This window comes from Bicyclus anynana, chromosome 15 (assembly GCF_947172395.1).
Source record: "Bicyclus anynana chromosome 15, ilBicAnyn1.1, whole genome shotgun sequence".
Lineage (NCBI taxonomy): Eukaryota > Metazoa > Arthropoda > Insecta > Lepidoptera > Nymphalidae > Bicyclus > Bicyclus anynana.
In genome coordinates, this window is record NC_069097.1 from 3,820,766 (window position 1) to 3,838,572 (window position 17,807).

The 17,807-nt window shown below is 39.1% G+C and overlaps 2 protein-coding genes across 3 annotated transcripts; both read right to left on the reverse strand.

The window, feature by feature from the left end:
* Window positions 1–747: 747 nt before the first annotated feature.
* LOC112051667 (dynein intermediate chain 3, ciliary) lies at window positions 748–8,451 on the reverse strand. Its single transcript, XM_024090397.2, has 11 exons — window positions 8,234–8,451; window positions 6,760–6,907; window positions 5,806–6,061; window positions 4,890–4,999; window positions 4,113–4,264; window positions 3,408–3,542; window positions 3,095–3,176; window positions 2,789–2,967; window positions 2,017–2,149; window positions 1,477–1,581; window positions 748–957 (listed from the first exon to the last, which is right to left on the reverse strand). The coding sequence occupies exons 1-11, from the start codon at window positions 8,449–8,451 to the stop codon at window positions 748–750; spliced, it is 1,728 nt and encodes a 575-aa protein (XP_023946165.2).
* Window positions 8,452–9,106: 655 nt separating this feature from the next.
* On the reverse strand, window positions 9,107–17,389 carry LOC112051666 (meiosis-specific with OB domain-containing protein). 2 transcript variants are annotated; one of them, XM_024090396.2, is made up of 9 exons: window positions 17,130–17,389; window positions 16,986–17,047; window positions 14,645–14,798; window positions 13,832–13,912; window positions 13,142–13,235; window positions 12,738–12,910; window positions 11,828–11,987; window positions 10,910–11,012; window positions 9,107–9,639 (listed from the first exon to the last, which is right to left on the reverse strand). In XM_024090396.2, exons 1-9 carry the CDS (start codon window positions 17,374–17,376, stop codon window positions 9,481–9,483), a joined length of 1,233 nt encoding a protein of 410 aa, XP_023946164.2. In that variant the 5' UTR covers window positions 17,377–17,389; the 3' UTR covers window positions 9,107–9,480. The 2 variants fall into 2 exon arrangements, with proteins under 2 accessions (XP_023946164.2, XP_052741693.1); XM_052885733.1 differs by lacking the exon at window positions 13,832–13,912.
* Window positions 17,390–17,807: the final 418 nt, after the last annotated feature.

Consider the following 17,807-nt stretch of genomic DNA (forward strand, 5'->3'; position numbering starts at 1 on the left):
AACTTTTTTTGATAAAGTAATGATTTCATTATTAAAGTAGAATTACCAATTTTTTTTATATAAGTAAACTGCCGGGTGGTTAGGGGGAGGTCTGGGCCTGGGATGGCCATTCCCCTTCGGAGTGGAAATAGATTTTACTCTGGATTAACACATAGGCCATGGTTCCCGTGTCGTCGCGGGCGTCCGCTAGTTTGAAATAGATGAATTTCGATTTTTTTAAACAATCCTTTTTTAGACTTTTACGGCCTCTGCGGCCCAGTGGTATGCGCGGTGGATTTACAAGACGGAGGTCCTGGTTTCGATCCCTGGCTGGGCCGATTGAGGTTTTCTTAATTGGTCCAGGTCTGGCTGGTGGGAGGCTCCGGCCATGGCTAGTTTCCACCCTACCGATAGAGACGTACCAAGCGATTTAGCGTTCCGGTACGAACGATGTCGTGTAGAGACCGAAAGGGATGTGAATTTTCATCCTCCTACCAAGTTAGCCCGCTTCCATCTTAGATTGCATCATCACTTACCATGAGGTGCAGGATACATTTACCATCTACATCTACCGACCACCTGTATATATAATGCATGTATCTGCAAATAAATAAATAAATTGATTGATTGATTGATTGATTGATTGATTGATTGATTGATTGATTGATTGATTGAGATTGTTATAACTAAGAACTAAGAGAGGGCTAACTTGTAAAGAATAAAAAAAAGACAAGGATTGCTTCCATTTCCATTAGCTTTCAGTCCAGTCTATGTTTGTTGACTTTTCTGCTGCAACGCGTGCAGTTCGCTAACGGTCTGCAAGTACTCAGTGGTAGCCTCCTCCAGATCCTTGTCGCTGACGCACGACTCGTTGTCAGCGAGCTGTTGCCCGCCGTCCCTGTCTTGTCTCATTCGCAGTCTTATTTCTCTCATACGGGCTTCGAGGATGCGTTCGCGTTTGTTCTCACGTTCGAGTATCTGATAGAATAAATCTTTTTTTTAACAAAATAATTCAACCGACTTCAAAATCACAAAATAAACTAAAAAATCGGTTGTCTGTAAAGTCGGTTTACTGACGATAGTTGAACGTGACAACGTCATAAGAAAATGCTGATATTGCTGCTATAAACAATTGACACCATTCACTTTTCACTGCAATTCATTCTTGATGAAAATTTGTAAATATGTACCCATTATTGTATAGCAGCTGTCCACGGCGACGCATCGCTCACTCAAGGAGATATCCAGATGTCGAACGCTGCCTAACGCGGAGGCCAATTGTGCCTCTTTGTCGCTCGTTCCGCGCTCTCGTTTGCACTTCAAGCCCTAAATGGAACGCCTCAGAGCGAGGTAACGCCGCATGAGTCATGTTTTTTCGTGCGTGCAGCCGGCTCCATCGAATTACAAGACGTTGTCAAGTCAAAAGCGATAAATAACATCATACATACAGAAATACAATTCTTTCCCGATTATAATATTAGTGCAGATGAAACTCACGTGCGTCAAAAGTTGTTTATCGTTCTTATCAGCGGTTCCAAGATTTTGTGATAATTCCGGCAAATATATGGTCCCCAGGCTACTGCCGCATGCCACCAATTGACCCTGAACAGAATGTCAAAGAACGACCGTGTCACAGTAGTTCAAATCTATCTAGTCGACTGAAAATTTAAATTATGTTATAGGTATTTATTGAAATTCTAGCAGACGATTTCATGATGTAGACATGAGATGTATTTAGGGTTCGTCAAATGATCAAACTTTTAGGTAAATACCATCAATCCTGATTAGTCACAGTAGTTAAAATAGCGGGCGATGGAGCTATGCATGGAGTTTCTCTGCAAAATCGAACCAGAAATAAGGAGATCCGCAGAAGAATCAAAGTCACTGCCATAGCTCAGTGATTCGCGAAGCTGAAGCAATGAGCACGTCACATAGCTCGAAGAGCCGATGGAGATTGGGGTCCCAAGGTCATGGAATGGCGAGTGACTATGAGTGCGATACAGGTCCTTCTATAATTGGTCTGAGGTCTCAGCTTACTCCTTCGTGTGGCCGCAGCCGCAGTAGCGGCTCATCACACAGCTGCGCAGTGACGATGGGCGCGCTCCGTCTGCGCAGGAGATCCCAACACGACAGACAGCCGTCCCACTGCGTTACTAGTAGAAGCGAAAATCTGTAATTCAACATCATAACTATAGAAGAAGTATATTATAAAGAAGTGAGAACTGATTTTTTTGTTTGTCACGATTTAATTCAAAAACGACTCGACCAATTTTAAAAATTCTTTCACTATTTAGAAGCTACGTCTTCAACGAGTATACTTATTAGTTATACTTATTTTTTTCTCGGCATTCCCACGGAAACGCGAAACTACGCTGGTGAAACCCCAGATCGGCTGCTAAAGTTATATAATTTTCTTTGAAATTTTAGCCGATATTAATTAAGAGCGCCCGTTACAGACAAAAATTAATCTTGATTGTATTTTTGGCATCAGTATCGATCACTCCCTGATCGTTTTTTTGGAAATATATTTAACGTACAGAATTGACCTCTACAGATTTGATATAAGTACCTATACCTAGATTTAATTTGGCAAGTTCGGTTGTTCAGCAGTGGCGTTCTCTTTTTGTTTTGACCTTGTCCTTGCTTCAAGTTAACGTTTCTAAGATAGTTTGTAGGTAGGTACATATCTAATAATGTAATGAAAATCATTTTTAGTTTCATACTTTTTAGTGATTGTTTAATGGTAAGTCGGGATTTAATTGTATAACTTGCTTGTTATACTTTAAAGCAATATTAATCTAAACTTTACCTGATTGGATTCCACGCTCCATCGGTAAGTTTAGTTCTATGTGCGTACGTCCAAAGTATTGACGATTCGCGGCAATCTTCGCTCCACACTCTAGCAGTCCAATCGCCGACTGTTAGGAAGTTCTTCAGGAACGTCGGATTTCTTTGTAATGCATAAACTGGCCCGAAGTGAGCTTCGTACTAAAACAAGAAACGATTGATTGAATGATTTAAGTTCAATTAACTGAGTGTGAGAGTGGGGTTTTCAATGATTTCATACTGTGACGATCGATAAACAAAATTGGTATTAGTAGAGCTATAGTTTTACCTTAGAAGGTAGCTTTTCTAAAGGTGTTTTTCCTTTCCGATTACCTCCAATCACTAGTCCGGTTTCAGTCCCTACCATGAATCTGAAATATAAATCATTATCATTCTGAGAATGATGAAAATGTAAGTGGAAGCACACAAGAACAGAGGAGGGCCAATAAAGAGATGATTGAAGTGTGTAAAAGAAGTATTAAACGAGTATTTGCCGACCACACTTAAAAAAAATTAGGAAAAAGATCATTCATCTGAATCGTTTGGACTCGGCATCAAACTTCGAAGTGAAAGTTGAATATTTAAAAACAAATTTCTCTTACCGCGTGGGAATAGTTGGTTCGTACTCCAGAGCTGATATACCCAATGCGTTTTCGACGCTCTGAGTGTCGTTATTAGTTTTGACGGGGTCTATTATCATTGAATCGGTTGGTTCACTTATATTTCTAATATCCCACCTGTAACAATTATATTAAATACCGTTAGATGTGTTACTAGCGCATGAAAAATGAGGCACTCAAAAGAGGAAATTTATACACAACTCAATGTTTAATTGTGTTCAACAACGAACGAGTTGTTTAAACAAATAATACCTAAATATCGTCTACAATGTCGAGTTGTGTTCAGGAAATGTAAAAATTATATATACATAAATGTATAATGGAATTAAAGACAAAATTGTGCATATATGCGGTGTGTTGTAGCCTATTATTCGAATTACTTTTTGCGGTGATTTTGTAGGGACGTAACCGATCTATAGTATACAGTTATCATTGCACCTGTAACATAAACTTATGCTCGTAGTACTTGGGTTTACGAAAAAATGTTTATTCATGATCATATTCAAACGTTGTGTAGGTATGGGACATTCAATCTGTGCGACTCAGCATGAATTTCATACACAAAGTCCGAGGGGTATGAGTATGAGCCTGAATAAGTATTTTGTTCCTGGTAAAAAGTATTTCTTAAAGTCATGTATTCAAAGCTAATATTTTGTTGATGGTGTGCTTGAACGTAAGAATACTGACCACTTAACAACGCCGTCAGGGGAAGATGAGAAGAACTCAGCACCAGATTTGGAATTAATGAACAGAACGTTGCTGGCCAGATCTCTGTGCGCTATGTGCGGGGGACACAGCGCCACAGCCTCGCTGCCTCTCCGCATGTCCCAACAACCTACCTAAAACACACCTCCATAGGTACACTACCTAGTTACTTACATCGTGCGTCGTGGAGCATTGCACAGAAAGCTTCGCTCGTCGCTGCATAACTCACGATCTCGGGGGCGCCCGGACTGATACACTCAAGCCAAAACACCCTTCCCGAACGGCCCTCTAAGCCGAGGTCCGAGTCTCAAAGGAGACGCCCTTAGGCTCATTTTACCGCTGCATCATTGCACCATCAGACGTGAGTGCAGTCAAACTCTTGCTCATATCATTTTATAAAAAAAGCTAAATTATCAAATTCTTGTTGATGAATCTCATACCAAATGGGTTAAACTGATGCAAAACAGGCCCGCCATTTTTTAGACCGCCTTCTTGCATTCACTGACGTCACTCTTTCAATTAAGGCTAGGTTCACACGGCATAGTTCACGGCTTTGCAAGATAATTTCGTGTGAACCTAGCCTCAGAGGCGTGAAGAAATTTTTAACATTATAGGAGAAATTGTAAACTCCTTTAATACATGTAATGAGTCTTTCGGGTATTCAATGTATTTTGCATTTATGCAGTGCACTGCTTAGCTTATCTCCTCTTTGATTAATACAAATGTTCTATGAACTATAAGAAGTTGGTACGTACTCACTTGGCCGTTCATCATTCCGCCAACAAGAATATGTTGATCGCGAGGGTTGTATTGTAAATCTAATAGCGGCTGAGGAGGTGAGATTATTAACTCCGGTGCGTTTGCGTTTTCTGAAAGTAAATTATCCTACCACTGAATTGTATCAGTTTTCATTTGGTCAATTTTATTTGTTCTACCCATATACATAATATAACATCTGCGTGTGCGGACGCTATAGCTTGGCAAATTCGTTCGTATCACTCCCGATGGTCCGCGCGGGTCGGGAGTGGTGTAGCGATGCTCCGCGCCCACGACTTCACACCCGCACAGTCCTTTCCCCCGTCGCCCGCATATCATGGGAGTGTCATTAACGAACTTGTCAAGCTAGCTGCGTGCCGTTCGTTTGACACGACAGTGACCGCTCCGGCCTCCGGTTCGATCCCGATTCTCTGTACACGTTTACTGTGTGACAACTTCTCCGCTTCACGTACTACCTACATCTATCTATAGATCATGCATACACACCCATAGACCAGCGGTTCCCAAATGGTGTTCCGCGGAACCCTGAGGTTCAGTGAAAGGCCCTAAGGGGATTCCGCGAAAATTCAAGATTTCCATATTGTAAATCGTTTCAATTGTGATAATATTAATTGACGTAATTTATTATTCATATTCAACTAACTTGTTTTAAAATATTGCATTCCAAAATTCCATGGCACCGTTTAGGAAACCGATATGCTTCTGGCGCGCTACCACAGGCGACGAGATGTAAGAGTTTTCGGTCTTTACTTTACTTCTTTCTTAAGTTAGGGTTCCGCCAAAAATTGGTAGGTTCCGAAGTCAAAAGAATTCGGGAACCGCTGCCAATTGCCATAGACGATACGTCTATGCTTACATCCCATTTGGATTGTCTTATCTATTGCTCCTAGCTTCCTACCTATATCCCAAATGTACGAACACTGCGGGCTGCGTGTATTCCTCATGAAGTTGACATCTGCGTGTGCGGACGCTAGCCGCGCGCCGTCCGCCTGCCACGACAGTGAGCGCACCGGTCGCCGGTTCGATCCCGGCTCTCTGTACACGTTAACTGTGTGACAACTGCTCCGCTCCACGGGAGGAATTGTTCCGAGTTCGGAATAGTATATCTCGTACATGTCCACGGCGTTGTTTTGAAGTATGTTGTGCTCCATGCTCTAGTAAAAAGAAATGCGATGATTGCAATACATAGATATCTCTGATTCGTACTTTCGTTAAGTATTGACTCTTACATAAATTCCAAGAAGATACCTACCTGCCTACTGAATAAAACTTAAAAGGTACGGATATTCTGACAAATCGAAGTTTGCGAAAATTACTGTCCATATTTCTAAAGGATTTCGATTTGATTGCTAGTTCATCAAAATTTTTAGTATATTGCTGATATTTACAAGTGTAGTCCTATTTTTTGTTGGTTTTTATTCAAATTGACTGCATAGAAATCTTTTATGAAATTCAACTGAACAAGATTATCTGATATCTAACTGGACTATCAAACTGAAACCCACCATTCACAAATCTTATTTGAAATTATTTTCCGAGATAATGTATGAATCCGTAGCTATAGATATTTATTAGGAATTTTATATTTACAATAATCACACTAATTCACACTTCACACTAATATTATAAAGGCAAAAGTTTGTGTGTAAGTGTGAAAGTGTGTAAGTATGTTTGTTCCTCTTTTACGCTGCGGCTACTAAAGCGATTTGGATGAAATTTGTAATGGAAATAGATTTTACTTTGGATTAACACATAGGCTACTTTTCATCCTGGAAAAATTCATAGTTCCCTCGGGTTTTGTGAAAAACTGAAGTCGCGGGCGTCCGATAGTATTTAATAAAAATTTCCTTACATGTCCTAGATGCATAACGGCGTGAATATATGCATCATCCTTTTCGATTTTACGTCGATATCGTTGCATAGCTTCGGGGTCGTTAGTATTAATATCCTTTGGCCAGCCACCTTCTATGTGATTCATACCAGAACTGGTATATTCAGCTCTAAAAAATTCCAAACTACTGCTTACCTCGAAAGGACGTGAGATTACGCTTAAGCTACAACTCTCTTCTTATAAAATTCAAAGAGGAAACGTTTATTGAGACGTGATAGCCCAGTGGATATGACCTCTGCCTTCGATTCGGCGGGCGTAAGTTCGAATCCGGTCAGAGGAATGCACCTCCAACTTTTCAGTTATGTGCTTTTTAAGAAATTAAATATCACGTGTTTCAAACGGTGAAGGAAAAACATCGTTATGACGTATGACTTGAGCTCAGTTGTTTGTGAGGCAGCGTAGACAACGTAACGCTGCCAGTCGTGTTAGTGATTTTGTGCAATAACGTTTTGTTTTGTAATTATTGTTTTCATAAATTGTATAGTGTGGGCATGGAGAACAGGTCGGGCAGGGACGGTGAGTGTTAATGCTTCTAAAGAGATCCTTTAAACCTCAGACCAATTATTGTATAGGACCTGCCTCGCTAGACGTTACTTTTCTGTCAAAGTATATGAATTATGATCAACGATCTAATGCGATTATAGAAAATTATAAAAAATTGGTTAAAGAGCTCCGTAAAAATACCTTTTTGTGTAATTGAATTGTGTAAAAAACGGGCAAAAACTTCTAGTTTAGTATAAGATATATACCAAATCTAAGCTCATTTTCTTCAGAAAATGACAGACAATTTTGTTCGTGACTATGAGTGCGATACAGGTCCTTCTATAATTGGTCTGAGCTTTAAACCTACTCCCAAGGTCACAAGTCCAGGACCTGCTCGAGATGTTTTCTCTGCCACAAAATAATGGTACAATCACTATCGCTGCTCCCCGTCACTTCACATTCGTGTGTGGTAAAGCATGTTAAGCCGTCGGTCCAGCCCCCCCTAGCCTAGTTGATTCTCTTTCTACGATCGCTAACGCTTCGAAAACTAGAAAGATGTATGGGAATGACATCTGCTATCAGGTCTCGTGATCAAGATCTGTGATTCCCATACATTTATCTAGTTTTATCACTTGGCTAGGGGGGCAGGTTATTATTATTTACATATAATAGTGTTATTACAAAATCGCATAATATCACCCTAATTCCGCATTGAGGCAGCGTGGCGGGTCTTATCTCTATATTCGCTCTTCTTTACGGAGGATTCTTTTGCCTGATTCTGTAGTGTCCTTTAAAATAATCTGATTATGTAATATGTATGCATAATCAGAATAACTTATGTTATTGGTTAACTTTAATTATTATACTAAACTATTACAGAATAAGGAAATAAATTATTTTACGAGTACTACCTACTTGTACCTAAATGTTGTGAATTAAGCATAGACCTTACCTTACAGAGTTTACCCAATGTTCCGACGTAGTCCCAGTGTTCTGGATACCAAAATGTACTGGATTCCGTAGGATATAGTTTTTGTACATGGCTGGGTTTGATGGGATACTGACACATAGATTTGGACCATGATCTCCGAAAAGAGTTTGCCTTCCAAATCCCTTCCTACGTCGCGTATACTCGTATGTGATCTCTACTTTCTCTTGCTTCTCTACCATTTTTTATTATCAGTAAATATATCTTGGCTATATTCTATTATCAGTAGGTAAATATGTCTTGGATATATTCTATTATCAGTAGGTAAATATGTCTTGGATATATTCTATTATCAGTAAATATGTCTTGGCTATCGCACAGGTAAGCGTTGTGCTTAGAGTTTGATCAATAAATTAAATAGTGATAGTTGGTAGGTAACCAGGATACATTCGGAAATGGTAAACAACATATTAGGTAATTAAAATAAACAGTTTAAATATTCCAATATTTTATTTAATCTGAAATAATATTAAGTTACATAGATATTACATTAAATCAATTAACAACTTTAGGTAACTACCTACCTACATGTAACTATTCTGTTACAATATTAAGGGCTATTTTCACCGCTTTGTGATAAGTGATTGATAGTTTTCACAAGTTTATTCTTTGTCATTTGAATGGGTATGATGACTTTTTTTGAATAAATATTGATTTTTACGAAACATTCGGGTATATAAGGTCAATGTTAACTAATTTATACGTAAAAAGCAAAGATTGTCTGGGTGTTTGCAAAATAAATAAGATTAGGTATAAAATTTCTAAATCTGTTAAATAATCTTTTATAGTAATTAGATGAAAATTCATACAGTTTTAGTTTCCTTATATCAAACATTTTTCAATATTTGAACTATAAACATAAACGCACAAATAACAAACATATTTGTAATTTTGTTTGAACACCCATACAAATTTAACGATCATTATGATCTCCGACGTCATTAATTCGTGCCATTTTGTATGGTGCGTTTTTTCAGGTATGTGGCAGTGCCGCTTATATGACCCATTAAATCCCTGTCGCTCCGAAAGTAATGATATATCCTGTTACGTTTAAAATTGCTTTACTATTAGCGTACCTACTCCTAATTTATATACAATTTAAAAAAAAAATTCATCATTCCTATTCAACATTGACCTCTTATAATAAAAGGATGTTTTTTTTTAATTTTTAATTGAAATAAACAATATTTATGTTTTTAAAGTTAGGTAAATCAATATAAAGGTATTGGATCAGCCGCTGAGGCACGTCGCAAGGATAAGACGACGAGGCGCGCTGACGTCACTGCTATCTTAGTGCAGCATTGCTCCAGCAGGAATCTCCAACGGAGGGACGCTCGGTCATCAGCTGACATTGAGACTAATTGATTCGCCTGACAAAAGATATATTTGTCGAGGATTAGATAATAATAGGCACTAATATTATCTAATCTTACACTAAATAGAGTTAGTAATGTATCACGACTTTCCTATAGTACCGTGTTACTCACTATTTCTATGTTGTCTGTGGCTGTATGTATGAGTCGGTTGCCATGTTTTTTTCGGAATGACACAGAGGAACGGATTGTAAAAACTAGGGTGCGTAATTGAGTGATATTATTTTTATTAATTGTGATCTACTTTATTTAAGTTGGTTTATTGTGTATATTAATTAATGCTTAATACTACTAAAGCATTAGTAGCGAAGTACATGATGAATTAATGCGTAATTGATTTTAGCGATTTTAATTTTGTGAACACAAATACTGTTTGAATAAACTGTCCAATCTGTGATTGTGATATAATGATTTTTATTTAATTAACCATTTCTGAGATGCCTTTTACATTAATTTGATAGCGATATCTGTTAGAAACGTCAAAGAATACGAGTCTTTGTCTGTGGACATCTGTCAGTTGACCATCTCTGAGAAAGCGAGGCGCGGTAGCTCAGGTGAGGTGAGTTATTCAGCTCAGCACTTGAGTTGGGTCGAATCGGTTTAGTTGTGATTGAGTAAGTTATTGTCCGGCCATCGCATTGTTAGTTACTAGTTGGGAGCCAACACGAGTGGAGAAGGGGAGCGTTAACTAGATTTAAAGGAATCCCTTAAACCTACTACTATCGGTCGCTAGTCCGAGATATAGCCTAATGATAGTTTATCCTGGCTAGTCCATCTGATAGTATCAACAGTATCGTTGAACAATATTGTAGTTAGAGGATAGAACTGTTGTAGTAAGTCTAGTGATCATTCCAATAGTGATATATAGTGTTAATTTGTGTATTTTGCCGAGACATACGATATCCCGATAATGAGATTTAGTATACCTCCGATAATAATGAAAAATAAAAATGAAAATGAAAAAATGAAAATGAATTTTATTCGTTTTATAAACATTACATTACATAGTAGGGCTGAGACCTTCTTTTAAGTGAAAACTCAAAAAATCAGAAGTGGAATTTAGTCTTTCTCCGACATATTTATATTTTATTATTAAGTTAGCTCTCGACTGCAATATCACCTTTGAACCAATATCACCTAACTTGTTTGGAGGATGATGAAAATCCACTATTGTACATACTTAATTATATAAATAGAGTAGCTAAATTCTGATCACTTTTCGCGGTGATTTTGTAGGCACGTAATATTAATAAAATATCGTTGTTACCGAGTATCCGAAAGCATCTTCAACTACTTTGACCGGTATCCTCGCGTTTAGCTCGCCGGTGTGATCTGCAAAACGCACCTTCAATTCCTCCAAACTTCCGTCCCTATAAACAGAAACAATAATTGTATTGTATACCCAGAAAATATCATTTTATAACATATGTTGTATGTATAGACATTTTTAATTAACTAGCGGACGCCTGCGACTTCGTCCGCGTGGATTTTAGTTTTTCACAAATCCCTCGGGAACCATGGATTTTTCCGGGATAAAAAGTAGCCTGTGTTAATCTATGCTATAATATATCTCAATACCAAATTTCAGCTAATTCGGTTAAGTAGTCGAGACGTGAAATAGTAACAAACATTCATATCATTAAAATCATCAGTTTCCGCAAATCTTGGGAAACCATAGATTTTTTCGGGATAAAAAGTAGAATATGTGTTAATCCAGAGTAAAATCCAAAGCCAAATCGCTTTAGTAGTAGCGGCGTTAAAGAGTAACAAACATCCAAACATACTTCCAAACATCCATACAAACTTTCGCGTTTATAATATTACTAGCTGACACCGCGCGGTTTCACCCGCGTGGTTCCCGTTCCCGTGGAAATACGGGGATAATATATAGCCTTCCACGATAAATAGGCTATCTAACACTGAAAGAATTTTTCAAATCGGACCAGTAGTTCCTGAGATTAGCGCGTTCAATCAAACAAACAAACAAACTCTTCAGCTTTATAATATTAGTATAGATAAACTCTTATGTTATACGGGGAGTGCATGACGATTTCCTGTAACTCTTTAATGAAAATCCTAATATCCTACTTATATTAGTAGGATATTAGGATTAGGATTTTCATTAAAGAATATAAGAGTTACAGGAAATCGTCATGCACGCCCTGTATATTAATCAGTCACTAACTTGGAGGTCACAAAGTCGTCCAAGTCCAGATGAGTGAGTAGTGCGTGTAGCGCGGCGCAGAACGGCACTCCGGAGCTGAGCCGGTCTCGTATCTGCGACACGCACGCCGTGTTCGCGCGCTCGCCGCTCCACGCGGCCCACATAGCCGCCTCGCCGTCGCCTAGCGGAACACGATCAACCCATATTCGGCTCACTGCTGAGCTCGAGTCTCGTTCCAGAATGAGAGGGGTTTTAGGCCTTAGTCCACCACGCTGGCTCAATGCGGATTGGCAGACTTCTCACACGCAGAGAATTAAGAAAATTATCTGGTATGAAGGTTTCCTCACGATGTTTTCCTTCACCGTTTGAGACACGTGATAATTATTTAATTTCTTAAAAAGCACACAACTGAAAAGTTGGAGGTGCATGACCCGGACCAGATTCGAACCCACACCCTCCGGAATCGGAGGCAGAGGTCATATCCACTGGGCTATCACGGACATGATATGTTTGTGATAGAATAGAGTACTTATCTATTAACGGAAATAGTAGTATGAGACGGATATGACGTCGCTTAATCTCGTGTTGGCTCGTGCCGACAAAAAGTGCCTTGCCGTTCCGTAAAGAGTGGGAGTTAGAGAGGGGTTGCGATCGGTTGGCGGGAACGATTTGCGATATAAGGTACTCGTCGTACGGTCGGCTTGTGATAGGGTCTCCAACCGTGGCTTTGGCTGGACATCTTACACAAGAACAAAATTTTTGTCTGTTTAATATTTTTGCTCTTGCACGATAAACTCAAGAACGGCTGAACGGCACGTGATGACGGTGCACGAATGTGCGTCAGGACACGCGCGCGTCCGCCACATCAGTACGTCCTCCAGCGGACGCCATTGTTCAGCTCTGTGTATATTATTGTTTGCTGCGTACTCACCGGTGCTGGACTGATTGCGCATGTACAGCCGCAGGGACTCCGCCTCGGGCGTGTGCGGCTGGTGCGTGATCACGGTGCGCGAGCACGTCTGCACGCGCGCCGCCATGTTGCGCCACGACACGCGCGCGTCCGCCACAAACAGCACGCTCTCTAGCGGACGCCATTGTTCAGCTCTGTGGTTTTTTTTAATTCAAAGTTATGATTCTTTTAGTTTATCATTTTACTTCAATTCTATATTTTGATGTAAAAAATTGATTAATAGACATTTATAGTTTCACTTTATTTTATATCATTAGTTATCATTAAGTAGTTAGGTGGTAAGTACTCGTAATACTAGGTGTTCTACGAGTTTAATCGGGTTTATTTATATTCAATTTTATATTTTATGGGTTAATGTTTGTTACCTTTGAATTGTGTCAATATCAAATGTATCGAGGATGACAGGGGCAGGTGTCGTATTGTCCATTATTTCGATAGTACGTACCGTCATATCTGTACCTGAAACGTAGCATTATGAGTTTAGTAGCTATCAGTGGCGAAGAATGGAAGGTAAGTCGTCCCAAAGAAAAGGAAATTTATACAGTGTGATACAAACTCAGTTTTCTCATATATCTAGATACAATATAACAATGAATATGCATGGATTTTTAAAGGTGACCCGGCGGGAATCGGCTTACATGAACTCTTCGCCGCTGGTAGCTATTAGGGTTGATATTTGTGGTAGACGTATTTTAATATGCAAACCAAATCCTTTCATTAAATACCCCACCCGGATATATTCCCTCTTCCACCATAGCTACCTATTAAACGGCTGAATCAATTTTCATGAAACAAGCCTAAAACAATCTCCTCACCTACATGAATATCGGTACATCAGTTAGAGAGATACAAGGGCAAATACAGACAAACAGAGTTACACACACGTCAATATTAAGCCGCAGCCACAGAAAGCTTCTCACGCTGCTCGCGCTGTAACGTGGCCACTCGCTGTCTCTGCCCATTTCCCGAGCAACTTCCCACGCCACTCGTGCAGTGCAGTATTTAACTATACTAACTAATACCTACTTTTACTACCTGTCTACTAGGTACTATACCTGTCTTTGTTCTGATGGTTTTCGCTGCTTTGACGGCTTTAACCACCACCAATAAGTCTACGTACACATTATTTGTCTGTTCTGTAATCATTTAAAAATACAAATGAATATGCAATTTCGTATAAATATGCAATATGCGAATGAATATGCAATTTTGTATAAATATACGATATGTGCTATCAAGTTAATTTTGCGTGAGTGGTTTCATCTTGATGAGACGCTCAACTTTTTAAATTACCAAATTTTTTGATTCTGGTAGTTGCTAGGCAATAAAAATTTCTCATTACCAGAAGCGAGATTTTTCGTAGTTTTTTTTTAATTTCTACAAGTTAACCGTAGACTACAATCTCAATTGATGGTAGGTAAGTGGTGATGCAATCTAAGATGGTAGCGAGTTAAATTTTTAGGAGTAGAATGAAAATCTACACTCTTTTCGGTTTCTACACGTCATCGTACCGGAACGCTAAATCGCTTGGCGGTACGTCTTTGCCGGTAGGGTGGTAACTAACCAGAATATATAAAGGTTCAGCATCTAACCAAGATAAGTCACAGAAAATTAACTTGATAGTAATCAAATTCTAAAATTGCATCTGCACTATATTGGCTGCTATAGTGTATTTATCAGGGTTACTAGGTAATAAAAATTTCTTATTAACAGAATTAAGAATTTTCGTAGATATAAACGTTGAGCATCTCATTGAGATAAAGCTACTCAGGGAAATTAACTTGATAGTAACCAAATTCTATAAATACTCCCCGGAATAGTATAGTAAATATACAATTAAGTAATAGTATAGTAGGTAATAATGTAACCTGTGATTTTCAATACTTCTGAAAGGCCGCAGTACCCCGCGCAAGGCTTTGTAGGAACATGCAGGAGCGGCAGGTAAGAGCCGTACGCGTCTCCGTCAAAAGTGTACATATCCGACATGCCTTCGTTCAGTGACAGGCAAAATGGAGAAGTCACCTAAAACATAACAACAACTATTATAGTAAAACCAGCTTATGACGATCACGCTTAAAACGATTTCTCGCATAATACGTCATTTTACGCCAGTCCCTACAACTTGAGACATGTTTTCATACATTTCCTAACACTTAATACGATTCGTCATCCCGTTTAATACGCCTACATGTCACACGCGTGTAATTCAAAATGAGACAAATAAATTACAACATATAGATCAGGACATCATAAAGGTCCTAAAACAAGGTTGCAGGACAAGACTAATACTTAATATCCTAAAGATGCGATTCTAAACTGATGAAGACGCACAGTAAAAGTAAAATTTAATTGAAAATTTCGTAATTGCTAATCCATCAAAATATTTTTGTCATACCAGAATAAGTGATTACTTTCAGTACCATAATTAGGTAGTCTTTACACCAAATACCTACACTAATTTTTATAACATCCCATATATCCCGTAAGACGCTTTCCCGTCTAAGACAGGCTTTTAGTTGGGTCCCTGCGAAATCGTATTAAACGTGTTCTACTGTATTACTATTACTGAGTCTCACTTATGTATGACCTACCACAGTGACGGAATCTTGTAAACCCCGGGCACGTTTAGCAGATCCCTATCCTTAGGCGATCGCAGTATACTCCTCACCAGTGCAGGTGGACGAACGACAACTATGTTAAATCTCCGTTGGAGATAGTGGCATATAACATTACAAGAGTGAAAGAACATGTACGTAGTATTAAGAATGTGGACACGGACGGTTCAGCAATAGCTTAGCATGTTCAAGCTTTGGGTACGACTCTATATATCCGTTTTAATAAGGCAATTCGTCTCGGTATTGTCAAGGGAAAAGTTTCTAGTACCTCGTAAGATACGAGAAGCAATAGAAATTAGTCGTCACCCGAATTTTAAACAGGATCATTAATAGTTGCTGCCAGCGTGGAAACCGCAATTTCTTTCATAGTCACAAATAACAAACTTGGAACAATAAAGTGTTAGTTCGGTTTGCTTACAAGAAGACGAGTCTAATGAAGATGACATTAATGAACCGTCGGAGAGTGTAACGAAACCCCTCTCCCAGCGTGCGATGCGAGCGGCTGCGCGCCGCGTCGCCGCTTCGCAGTTTGGATCGTGCCGCGTTGCAAGAACCAGCTCGAGCAGTATGGGTTCGAAACTAGTGAGGCATACTCCAACCTTATATCACGTGAGTTTTAGCCGTGTTTCATAATCAATTAATATGATAATGATGAAGTAGAAAAGTCGAAAGTCTTCGAACAGTACGTGTTACCAGTGGTGACCTACGGATCCGAGACTTGGTCGCTGACGATGGGCCTTACTTATTAGTAGGCTCAAAGTCACTCAGCGGGCGATGGAGCGAGCTTCGCTTGGACTTTCTCTGCGTGGAATCAGGAACTAGGAGATTCGCAGAAGAAACAAAGTCACTAACATGTGTCAATCGGCAGGCCACATAGTTCGAAGAGCCGATGGACGTTAGGGTCCCAAGGTGCTGAAATGGCGACCCCGCACCGGAGAGCGCAGTTCAGGGTTCGTCGACCCCCCACTAGATGGACCGAGGATATCAAGCGGGTTGCAGGGCTGGTGGCTCGAGACCATTATGCTTGGAGTTTTATGCTAGAGGCCTATGTCCAGCAGTGGATGTCTATCGGCTGATAAGGTAAGGTAGGGTAAGGATGAAGTAGGTAGGTGCTATTTTTTTAACAGTTTCGTTGGTCTAGTAATTAGCCGGTGATCACGAGATCCTGGGTTCGAATCCTATGGGATGCTGTTTTTCTTTCTTCTAATTACTTAGTTAAAAATCTCAGTTCGGAGCGGGTGATGTTCCACCCCCGTGCCTCGGAGAGCACGTTAAGGCGACGATCATTAACATCTGATAGTGGTCGTTAATTAATTTAAGATTATCACCCTAAGCCCACCAGCCCGCATACGAGCAATGTGTTGGGTATAAACCTCATATCCCCTACGCTATGAGTAGAGCCGTAGATAGTAGGCATTTGAAATTGGCAACTATCTATATTTTTTTAATTTCCTAGTTTACTACACCCTTTCCTAAAGATGTTTTTACTCTCATATAAACAAATAAAGTTTAATTTATGAGCAGACTTAAAAGCCAGCAGTATCTTGAATATTTTGAAATCGAATATATTTATGTATGTATACATGGAACTCACCTGTGGCCTATACATTTCATTGTCGCCACCCTTGATACAAATTTTTGGGTTTGTGATGGAAACTGAAAAAAAAGTATATTTCCTGTTTAAACAAATTATGCAAGACGCAAATTCAGAAAAATACGATGATTCACAAGTTATTACCAACGTCACCCACGAGAAATCTTTCATAGAAAGTTATTACAAAATATTCTGAACCCCAAACGTTCGCATTGATTGTATCAATAATAGAATCACGCAATGTAAAAGACATGACACCTCGTGATTCTCCATTCTTTTTTTTCTGACCTATAGTACGTGGACTATTTTTGGCTATAATAATTCCAACAATTAATGCATTATCTATTTTAATATTCAAACTATTAAGACAAACTTTCCTAACTCCCGCCATTTTCAAAATCTGTTTTCACTGCAGAGTTCAGAGTTCAGACCAAAGAGTAAAGATTGTTTGTGTTTACCACAGACTAACTATTACTTAATTACTGACGGTTTTCTATAAAGGCCGTACAGACTACTTTAGTATTTTAGTCGAGTACGAACGATTTTTGGGCGGTAAATACAAAAATTGTTTCTACTCGACTAAAATTGTCAAAGAAAACACTAAAATAGTCCGAACTAGGCCATAGATAATGAAAATCACAGACAAACAATCAAAGATGGGGATCACCTAAAATGTAAGATAAAATTTTTAATTATTATATAATCAAGTTGTGCTACATTCGTATCTATAATAATATCAATCGTTTTGTTTCACAGGCCTATTTTACATCTATGCCGCAGTAGTCCCTTACATATTTGTTTCTGAATTCTGTGGTCAAAATA

What these genes read in the sequence shown, in the direction of transcription:
- LOC112051666 (XM_024090396.2), bottom strand. Translation starts at nt 17,376, where the DNA reads ATGGCGGGAGTTAGGAAAGTTTGTCTTAATAGTTTGAATATTAAAATA. An exon ending in AACCATCAGAACAAAGACAG is followed by an intron (nt 13,236 to 13,831) that starts GTATAGTACCTA and finishes GCTACGTTTCAG; the next exon opens with GTACAGATATGACGGTACGT. An exon ending in GATATTGACACAATTCAAAG is followed by an intron (nt 12,911 to 13,141) that starts GTAACAAACATT and finishes AAAAAACCACAG; the next exon opens with AGCTGAACAATGGCGTCCGC.
- LOC112051667 (XM_024090397.2), bottom strand. Translation starts at nt 8,451, where the DNA reads ATGGTAGAGAAGCAAGAGAAAGTAGAGATCACATACGAGTATACGCGA. An exon ending in TTCGTACATTTGGGATATAG is followed by an intron (nt 5,000 to 5,805) that starts GTAGGAAGCTAG and finishes ATTTACTTTCAG; the next exon opens with AAAACGCAAACGCACCGGAG. An exon ending in GCGGAATGATGAACGGCCAA is followed by an intron (nt 4,265 to 4,889) that starts GTGAGTACGTAC and finishes GGTGTGTTTTAG; the next exon opens with GTAGGTTGTTGGGACATGCG.